The sequence below is a fragment of the Etheostoma cragini genome, chromosome 11 (assembly GCF_013103735.1).
Source record: "Etheostoma cragini isolate CJK2018 chromosome 11, CSU_Ecrag_1.0, whole genome shotgun sequence".
NCBI classification, from domain to species: domain Eukaryota; kingdom Metazoa; phylum Chordata; class Actinopteri; order Perciformes; family Percidae; genus Etheostoma; species Etheostoma cragini.
In genome coordinates, this window is record NC_048417.1 from 24843309 (window position 1) to 24854493 (window position 11185).

The 11185-nt window shown below is 41.3% G+C and overlaps 1 protein-coding gene across 1 annotated transcript in view; it reads left to right on the forward strand.

The window, feature by feature from the left end:
• Positions 1-10971, forward strand: part of htr2aa (5-hydroxytryptamine (serotonin) receptor 2A, genome duplicate a) — a 58884-nt gene extending 47913 nt beyond the window's left edge. The window contains exon 3 of the mRNA XM_034886085.1: positions 9588-10971. Coding sequence (XP_034741976.1) covers positions 9588-10453 — 866 coding nt within the window. The 3' untranslated portion in view covers positions 10454-10971. The remainder of the gene's footprint in view (positions 1-9587) is intronic.
• Positions 10972-11185: the final 214 nt, after the last annotated feature.

The following is an 11185-nucleotide window of genomic DNA, read 5'->3' on the forward strand; positions in this document are numbered from 1 at the left end:
AATAAACGTATCCAGGTGTTAGAATGGCCAAGTCAAAGTCCAGACCTGAATCCAATCGAGAATCTGTGGAAAGAACTGCAAACTGCTGTTCACAAACGCTCTATTTATCGCTCTTAATCGATAAACGCTCTAACGCTCGCTTTAACGCTCTTTATATATCTATTTTAAGATTAAATAATTGTTTATGAGGCTGGAAAGTGAAAAAGCAACCAACTGAATCCCTCCAGCTGCTTTTCTGACAAATTGTCCATACTTAATGAGTTATGTAGCTAAGTTTCCATCCATGTGTCATTATTATCTGAAGTTAGGTAAAAACTCATATGAATAAATCTGTTGAAAAGTGTTTCCATCCAACGTCTTTACAGCCAATAAAAACCTGTGGTGATGATATCACACTCTGTTTTAAGATCAAATTGGTATATCAGATTGATTTGAGACGTTTTAAGGTGTTTCCATTCATTTTTGCACTGAATTGCACAACATTCAACAACAAAGTTTTTCTTGACAAAATATGTCTACCAACAAATGATCAATATTGGACAAGTTGTAATAGTGCTTATAATATCAAAACAACAACACTATCAACACATTGCTACGACGATGTAGATGCAACTCGTCTTTAATTGTCCCTCCGGCACTGCTGCAAAACTCTTTTTTGAGACATGTCTCCTTGTTTGAGCGTCTTCCATTGACTCCGCAGGACGTCCCACGGCTTATCCTAACATTTTGGGCATTTCTTTCACGAAGACCTGATAGAAGAAAGTCTCTCTTCTCCTCGTTCGTCCACCTCCACCTGTCTTTGTTGCCGCCCACCATGTGTGCAGACAGAGAGGAAATACTGTGTGGAGATTAACTATAAATTCTTCGTTTTGAGGCGGGTTGCAGCCATAAAATGACCTAAAACTTAATTGCAATTTATTATTTATTCAGCAAATAACATTTCCATCTGCGTTTATCACAAAAGCCAAATATCGATCAAGATAAAATTGCATTTGAAACGTATTTCTTTTGTGTTGATATTCATGAAATTCAATCAAATTTTACCGTTTCCAGAGGGCATTTTTCATTCAATATCACTTAATTAGGATAAAAACGTGAGGAGGGAAACATAGGTGGTGTCTCATCCCGAAGTGCAGCCACAGTTTCTGTCCACCCTCACATTCTGCCAATCTCCTCCTCTTCCTCTGTTTTATCTCTGCCTCCACCTCTCTCTTTCCTCCTGTTTGTTGCAAACAGGTAGTGAGAACATGGCGTGAGGAAGATTGCTCGGCTATCTCCTCCTACCTCTTTCCTGTTGATATGGAGCGTGTATATACACCTATCTCACCCGCATCCAGAACATTTTTACAGCAATTTATATTTCATATCGTTTGTCTGCAGAGGCAGTTTGTCAACAACATTGGAAGAAAAAACAACAAAACAGCAATGATAGAAACAGGGATTTAGGCTAAGGAAACTTAACCAATGAAAGCAGATTTCACCAGGGAGATCATTTCTCACCGCTGTGAAAACGATAAAGAAATGTTGGTTATAAACTGGATCGGAGAAGACAATAGTTCAGCGACTGTGTTAACCGCTGGCTCAAGGGACAGATGCTCAACACACAGAGATGGCAAACTGCCCTTTCCAAAACGACAGACAAGTGGAAAAGTACAGCTTCAGCCCCAAATTGGACACTCTTAAAAGGTGAACGGGTACTGTCAGATAGCAGAGCTTGTCTGGGAAAACAATCGACAGACTGTACCTGCTGCAAGCCGTTAGAGGAAATACACAGCAAGAAGTTGGTAGATAGTTGGGAGATTTTTCAGAATCAGACATGCTTAATTGATCTCCAGGAAGGAAATGGGGTTAAATTACAGTTGCTTCCATTCTGTGATAGAAATATAGAGAAAAATAGAGAAATTATAAGAAAAAGCTATGTAGAAACATGTACAATATACTGAGATATCCCATGACAGTTAACAGTCATGTGGCAATAACAGTTAAGTTTAGGAAAAAGATTATGTTTCGATTGAAACCCCCCCGAAGCCCCAAAAATACAGGGGAAAGTCTTGTGTTTTCCACTAACTTCTCCAGGACACAAACACCTGTTTCCTGGTGAATGTCTTGTGTTTAGGGGACCACCAAGGTCAATATGAAGGAGACTTCAGATACAGTATTAGGGGACCACTCCTTATAAAAGATACTTTAAAACATTCAAGCAACAACAAAGTTTTTCTAGACAAAATGGATCACGTGTACCTACAAATGATCAATATTGGACAAATTGTAATGTGCTCATGTACAAGCTGATAGCGACATATCAAGCTATAATAAGAAAGCAACAACGCTCTCAACACATCGCTATGACAATGCAGATGCAACTTGTCTTTTAATGCTTTAGAAAGTCTCTCGTCTCCTCGTCCGTCCATTTCTATCTGTCTTTGTTGAAACCCGCCAGACTCATCCTGTATCTCCCTCCGTGTGCAGACAGAGAGGAAATACTGGGGGAAATTAACTAAAACTTCTTCTTCTTCGTTTTTGGGCGGGTTGCAACCATAAAATGACCTAAAACTTAATTGCAATTCATTATTTATTCAACAAATAACGTTTCCATCAGCGTTTATCACATAAGCCAAATATCAATCAAGATAAAAATCTGATGAGACCAAACATATTTCCTTTGAGTCGATATTCATGAAATTCCATTGAATTTTACTGTTTCCATAAGGAATTTTCATATGATATCATGTCAGACACACACTGACTTATCTTATCACCTGTTACGGTAACAGGGCTGCCAACTCTCACGCATTGGCCGTGAGAATCACGCATTCGACTGGTTTCACACGCTCACACGCCGCACCCCCGATTTCTCACGCTGAAGTGTCAACCCGGTCAGTCAAATTTCTGAAAGATGAGTTTATCTATAGATCTAGCTGTTGAGCCACTCGTGATCGACTAGTTGTGCTTTCAGAGACTGTGAGTTGGTTCAAGAGCACTCCCCGGCTCCAGGTATGAGCTCTGAGTATTACAGACCCGTCTGTCGCTTCGTGTCCACTCTCTCTGTAAAGATAGAGGTGAGCAACGCGGCTGGTAGTGTAGCAACTTCAGTTCATTTTAGTGGACTTGCTCTGCTGGGGGCAGTGACGCGTTGCATCTCTGATAATGAGCAGCGTACAGCCTCCTCTAAACTCTGTCAGAGACCAGAGACCCAAATGGGCCTGTGTTTCTGTCAGACGGTCTGAATGAGATCCACCATATCAGCGCAGCAATGACATGCACAGCAGACTATATTACAACTCTCCCAATCTCGGACAACAGTAATGGGAGGAGTTATATTTAGAATGTGCACATAGTTACGAACATGAGCAGAAATCTGATGAAACACATCTAAACTATTCTATACTATACAGTATATATGATACTGCAACGTTGGGCCACTATTGTGCTTCTCTAACCTCTGTGCATCTCTAAATGTAACTGTAAATAATTCATTCAATGTTTCATAAAATGAACAATAGTCTTTATTTTCCTAAAAAAGTAAATACAGTAAGTGGGGCACAGAGGACAAACATTACTGAGCCTTGGCACAAAGGTTAAAGGATTAGAATTCATGTAACTCAGTGGTTCTCAATCTTTAGAATTTCAGTGGTCTTAGTTTATCCCTCAACATTAATTTAACTTTGGGTCCCTGGTCCCTACACCAGGCAGGGACCCCTGGACCTGTTCACCACAGACCCAAATCTTCTCAGCTGTTGCTGACATATGCTACTGTCTCTTCATGTGGCTCATTATGTTTGGCACATTGTCCGGGTCAGTTCTTATATCATAAGAAATTAATAACGTAAATAATGTAAATGCTAAATGCCCTAAAACCCATTGATACTACAACAATGCACAGGTTCTTAACCCTACAGTTTTGCACATATCATGTAACACTTCATTTCTACAATTTTTTGCAAAAGAACTCTCCAGAAAGTGCCATTTAATGGTTTATTTTTCTAAATTTTTACCTGGGGGCGTGTGACCCCCCTAAGGAGAGCCCCATCCCCCCACATATAACAAATCCAAATTTAAACCCTGAAGGATAAAGACTATGGTTCGGCCCCCCCCAAATCTCACGCCAAGGTTTGGGTGGAAGATGGCAGCTCTGCGGTAAGCGTAGCTGACTCATTTCCGTTTCCTGTGCTTGTGTGTTGGTGGTGTGTTGCTGATCATGACATACTAGTTAAATTTGTTAGTTGTGCTATTACAGCGGCAAACTGTCTGCTAAACACTTATTCTTATAGTAGTTCTGCCTAAGCATTCACAGTTCTTTACATGTTCAGTGACTTTTGTTAAATAACAGTTTTCGAAAGCTTGGTAGCTAACGCTACCGTACTTTAGCTTCGCTGTTAGCGACTTTAGCTTAGCTGTTAGCCATATCTGGTTAGATTAGATTAGATTAGATTATACTTTATTCATCCCACGACGGGGAAATTTTGTCGTTACAGTAGCAGCATTTTTCATTAACAGCAAAAAACAATAACACACAAACAAGTAAGCACAAAAGAAATACAAGGCAAGAAATACAAGGCAAGAAATACAGTGATATATAAGTGACTGTAACTTGAGAAAAGGGTTGTGCATTAAACTACATTTGCTTTGCTTAGAGCTCGCATCAACGGGGCATAGGCATAAGCATTTGTTTTACGTCTTTCAGTGACTTTCAATAAATAATAGTTGTTTTGAACGGTTGGTAGCTAACGCTAACGCTACCGTACTTTAGCTTAGCTGCTAGCCATATCTGGTTAAATGACTGGAACTTGAGAAAAGGGTTGTGCATTAAACTACATTTGCTTTGCTTAGAGCTCGCATCAATGGGGCATAGGCATAAGCATTTGTTTTACGTCTTTCAGTGACTTTCATTAAATAACAGCTGTTTTGAACAATTGGTAGGTAACGCTAACGCTACCGTACTTTAGCTTGGCTGCTAGCAACTTTACCACTTAGCACTTAGCCATGTCGTCGCGCTCTCCTACTTTGTCTTGCTCGATGTGTGAGATGTTTAGATAGTAGTTACTCCTCTGCATCCTTTAACTGCAATGGTATGTGTAACAAGTGTAGTTTATTTATAGACATGGAGGCGAGGCTTAGTGAGTTAGAAGTCCGGATCTACACCATGATAGATCCGTCGTAAGTTACTGTAGCTAACCTACAGTGAAACGTGAAGTTAGCGAAGCCGGCAGCCACAGTTAAGTGCATCCCGGGGGCTAGAGCGGGCGACATTGAGTCTTATTTGAAACTGCTGGCTAAGGATAAACGTGAATACAGCAAGATTGTTATTCACGTTGCCGTTAATGACTCCCGGTTACGCCAAACGGAGATCACTAAGATCAATGTTGAATCGGTGTGTACGTACGCAAAGTCAATGCCGGACATCGTAGTTTTCTATGGACCCCTGCCAAATCTAACCAGCGATGACATGTATAGCCGCATATCGTCATTTCACTGCTGGCTATCGAGGTGGTGTCCAGATAATGATGTGGGCTTTGTGGATCACTGGCAGTCTTTCTGGGGAAGACTTTGTCTGATTCAGAGAGACGGCATTCATCCAACCTGGGATGGAGCAGCTCTCATTTCTAGAAATCTTGACAAGTTTATTAGTGGACCTAATCCTTGACAATCCAGAGTTGGGATCAGGAGGCAGAGTCTCAGTCTGACCCACTTCTCTGCTCCTTTATTCCAGGAGTTACCTAGTAAAAACCCCATAGTGACGGTGTCTGCCCCCCAACCATTGAAATTGTTTAAATCAAAGGTAAACAGAGAAGGAGCTGGGCATAAAAACCTCATAACAATTAAAACCACAAGTGCAATAGTGCAAAAGAATAGGAGAATTAAATGTGGACTCTTAAACATCAGATCTCTCTCTTCTAAAGTTGTACTAGTAAATGAATTAATATCAAACTCTAATATTGATCTATTGTGTCTTACTGAAACCTGGCTGGGTGATGGAGAATATGTTAGTCTACATGAATCCACCCCTCCCAGTCATATTAATACCTCCTCCTCCTCCCATTCCTCGAGGCACAGGCCAAGGAGGTGGAGTTGCAGCTATCTTCGTTTCTAGTCTACTAATCAGCTTTAAACCTAAACTGAATTATAACTTATTTGAAAGTCTTGTTCTTAGTCTTTCACGCCCAAGGTGGAAATCAATGCAACAAGTTCTATTTGTTATAGTGTACCAAGCACCTTGTCCATTCTCTGAATTCTTATCTGAATTTGCAAGTTTTTTTCAAACTTAGTGCTAAAAACGGACAAAGTTGTTATTGTAGGGGATTTTAGTATTCATGTGGACGATGAGAATGATAGCCTTAGTACTGCATTTATCTCTCTTTTAGATTCTATTGGCTTCTCTCAAAGTGTTCATAAAACTACTCACCGTTTTAACCAAACCCTAGATCTTGTTCTGGTGTATGGTGTTGAAATAGAACATTTAATAGTGTTCCCACAGAATCCCTTTTTTATCTGACCACTGTTTGATTAGTTTTGAGTTTATACTGCTGATCTACACGCCATTAGGCAAAACCTTCTATAGAAGATGTGTATCTGATAGTGCTGTAGCTAAATTTAACGATGTGATTCCATTAGCATTTAATTCATTACCAATTCACAAAGTAATGGAGGACTCCTATGCTAACTTCAGTCCCTCCCAAATCGATCATTTTGTTGATAGTGCAGCAGGCTCGCTTCGAACAACACTCGACTCTGTAGCCCCTCTAAAAAAGAAGATAATAAAACAAAGACGGTTAGCTCCATGGTATAACACTGAAACTCGCAAATTAAAGCAAATATCACGGAAACTTGAGAAGATTTGGCATTCCACCAAATTGGAAAATTCTTGTTTAATCTGGCAAGATAGTCTTAAAACGTATAGGAAGGCCCTCCGCAATGCCAGAGCAGTGTTCTACTCGTCATTAATAGAGGAAAATAGGAACAACCCCGGGTTTCTTTTCAGCACTGTAGCCAGACTAACGGAAGGTCACAGCTCTACTGAGCCAAGTATTCCCATAGCTCTTAGTAGTAACGACTTTATGAGATTCTTTAATGATAAAATTAGAACTATTAGAAGCAAAATTCACCAAGACCTGTCTTTAACTGGTACTGACTTATCTCTAAACTCAGGAACTTCAGAAACAGCTGTAAATCCAGATATTTGTTTAGACTGCTTTGCTTCACTTGATCTTTATCAATTTAATTCAATTCTTTATTCATCTAAACCATCAACCTGCCTCTTAGACCCTATCCCGACTAGGCTACTTAAAGAATTTTTACCATTAGTCAACACTTCTCTACTAGATATAACCACAGCACTTTAAAGTAGCTGTAATTAAACCTCTTCTGAAAAAGCCCAAACTTGATCCAGATGTTTTAGCCAACTATAGACCTATATCCAACTTTCCATTCCTCTCTAAGATTCTTGAGAAAGCAGTTGCCAAACAGCTATGTGACTTTCTGCATAACAACAGCTTATTTGAGGATTTTCACTCAGGGTTTAGAGTTAATCATAGTACAGAGACAGCACTTGTGAAAATTACTAATGACCTCCTAATTGCATAAGACAAAGGACTTATCTCTGTACTGGTGTTATTAGATCTCAGTGCTGGATTTGATACCATTGACCGTCATATCTTATTGCAGAGATTAGAACATTTAATTGGCATTAAAGGGACTGCTCTAAGCTGGTTTAAGTCTTATTTATCAGATCGATCTCAGTTTGTTTATGTTAACGATGTATCCTCTGTGCACGCCAAAGTTAGTCATGGAGTCCCACAAGGATCATTACTCGGTCCAATCCTGTTTACTATATTCTTCCTTTAGGCAATATTATCAGGAAGCACTCCATAAACTTTCATTGTTATGCAGATGATACTCAATTATATCTATCAATCAAGCCGGATGAAACTAATAAGTTAGCTAAACTTCAAATGTGCCTTCAGGATATTAAAACCTGGATGACCTGTAATTTTCTAATGTTAAACTCAGATAAAACTGAAGTTATTGCTCTGGGACCAAAGCACCTCCATGACGCATTATCCAAAGAGATAGTTACTCTGGATGGCATCACCCTGGCCTCCAGCACCACTGTGAGGAATCTTGGAGTTATCTTTGATCAGGATTGCCTTTTTTCACCTACGCAATATTGCGAAAAAAATCAGGAATATCCTGTCTAAAACTGATGCAGAAAAACTAGTCCATGCATTTGTTACTTCTAGGCTTGATTACTGCAATTCTTTATTATCAGGCTGCTCGAAAAAGACCATAAAAACCCTTCAGCTGATCTAGATTGCTGCAGCACGTGTTCTGACACGAACCAGGAAAAGAGATCACATCTCTCCTGTTTTAGCTTCTCTGCATTGGCTTCCTGTAAAATCCAAAATAGAATTTAAAATCCTTCTTTTCACCTACAATGCTCTTCATGGTCTGGCACCATTTCTCTTAAAGAGCTCATAGTACCTTACAACCCTACGAGAGCATTACGCTCCGAGAATGCAGGGTTACTTGTGGTTCCTAGAGTCTCTAAAAGTAGAACGAGAGCCATAGCGTTCAGCTATCAGGCTCCTCTCCTGTGGAACCAGGTTCCAGTTTGGGTTCAGGAGGCAGACACCGTCTCCATATTTAAGATTAGACTTAAGACTTTCCTTTTTGATAAAGTTTATAGTTAGGGCATAGAATTGAATATTATTAGGGAGTGAGGAGTCGCAGCGTCCGCCTAACCCGGCCCACCTGCTTCTTGTCATAGTTGTCAGATCTATCTATCGTATAATCAAGAATATAATAAAACTAAAGGGAGACTTGGCATACAGCCCGATCCAGTTGGGGAGAGTTCTAGCCTGACCAGGCTCCTCTCTTTACCCTATCTCTCCTAGTTATGCGGTAATGGTTTTAGACAGCTGGGGACTTCCTTTGACACACTAAGCTCCTCTCTCCTCTATCTTTCTATCTTTCCATTTGTGTGCATCCATGTCCCAGAAATGCTTGTTACTAACCTAGCTCGGAGTCCTTATGTTCTTTTTTCCCCAGCATGTTCCCTCGGGTCAGAGAGGCTCCAAAATCATGGTAGCAGCTGTCGCCATGGTCCCTCTACACGTTCTGCGATTCCTTGTTCATCTAGCTACACTCTGTGGTGCCCAGCTACGTCCTGCTGTTCCTTGTGATGCCCACAGTGCTCTGCTAGGCCATGAACTACTTCAAAGAACTGCTACAAACTACTATTTTTTTTCTACTTTTTGTTATTTCCACTCTTCATTCTAAAACCCAACTGGCCCGTCAGACACCGCCTACCAAGAGCCTGGGTCTGTCCGAGGTTTCTGCCTAAAAGGAAGTTTTTCTCGCCACTGTCGCTTGCTCTGGAGGAAACTACTACAACTGTCATTGAAAATTCTGGAGTGTGGTCTAGACCTACTCTATCTGTAAAGTTTCTCGAGTTAACTCACTTTATGAATTGATACTATAAATAAAATTGAATTGAATTGAATTCGATATCACTTAATTCGGATAAAAACATGTGGATGGAAACATAGCTAGTGTTCCAGGTTCATAATTGTCTTCTGGTCTCTCTGCAGGGATCTCCATGCCGATCCCAGTGCTGGGACTCCGAGACCACTCCAAGGTTTTCAAAGATGGCAGCTGCCTGCTGACTGACAACAACTTTGTGCTGGTCGGCTCTTTCGTGGCGTTCTTTGTGCCTCTCACCATCATGGTCGTCACATACTTCCTTACCATCAATGCGCTGCAGAATGAAGCCACGCTCTGCCTGGACCAACTCGTCCCGCGGCCCAAGTGGAGCACGACGTTCACTCTGAGCTTCTTGCCGCAAACCTCTCTGTCATCTGAGAAACTCTACAGACGCTCAATAAGCCGTGAGGCCGGTGGCAGAGGAAGCGGCGGCGGCGGGCTTGGAGGCGGCCGCGGGAGTGTCTCCGGCTCACTGTTGGGACGACGCACCATGCAGTCCATCAGCAACGAGCAGAAGGCGTCCAAGGTCCTCGGTGTAGTCTTCTTTCTCTTTGTGGTCATGTGGTGCCCATTTTTTGTCACCAACGTGCTTGTGGTGGTGTGCGACCCGGCGGTGTGCGATGCTGGACTCATGGGGGGCTTGCTCAACATTTTCGTGTGGGTCGGATATTTGTCATCCGCAGTCAATCCGCTTGTCTACACGCTGTTCAACAAAACGTACCGAGCAGCATTTCTGCGCTACGTTCGCTGCCGTTACCATCCGGAGAGAAAGCGTCTCCAGCTGATTCTGGTGAACACCATCCCTCCGATGGCGTACAGCTCGACGCAGCTGCCCCTGGGCGACATTGCCAAGTTACAAAACGGAGTGGCGCACTCCAGCGGTGATGAGAAAAAATGCTCTTTACCTGGACGGGAAATGGAGAAGTCTACACCGGACAAAGGTTGCGGAGACAAAGACGAGAGCTGTGTATGAGTATAAGCCTGTGAAAACTCACGGATGAAAGAAAACCTTTAGCTCCCTAGTCGTGTCAGACTAGCGTACAGCGATGCGGCCAAGGTTTAAAGTGCCAAAGACAGAGTGCCTCCCAGACCGGATTTTAAAAAACAACAAGACTCCAAATCAAGTCAAGAAAATGAAGAAAACATTTCAGTGCATCCTGAGAATTTTCAGAAGATTCCTTAGCTTTTTATTCACGTCTGATTAACAGGGTCTGGATCACATAATCCAAGTTTGTGAGTTCCTTAGTACTACAAAAACATCTTTTGATAACCCAAAATAATGTCAATCAATGCTTGTTCCATGGATTACAATCCCTTAAAGGGCAACTTTGGTATTTGGTATTCAACCTGGACCCTATTTTCCCATGTTTTTGTGTCTTTGAAATAGGTCCGTTATCATGCAATGTGACAATTTGCATCCACTAAACGTTCTGTTGTTGCCGCTGACAGACTTAGTTTAATATTCTATTAAGTGTAACAACATTATGGAAAGGATCCACATTGGGACACCCCTCACTGCTGTTGTCCGTATCCGGACATTTCCGATCTGACGCACTTTCCGGTCTTTTTGCGGTACTTAACATTTCCGATCATCAGAAAAATGTTAACAGAATTTATCTAAACCCATCTAACAATCTACATATGAGTTTTCCTGTATGCACATGGACATTTAGATGTCTGATTAGTATATGAAAGTGACTTTGAT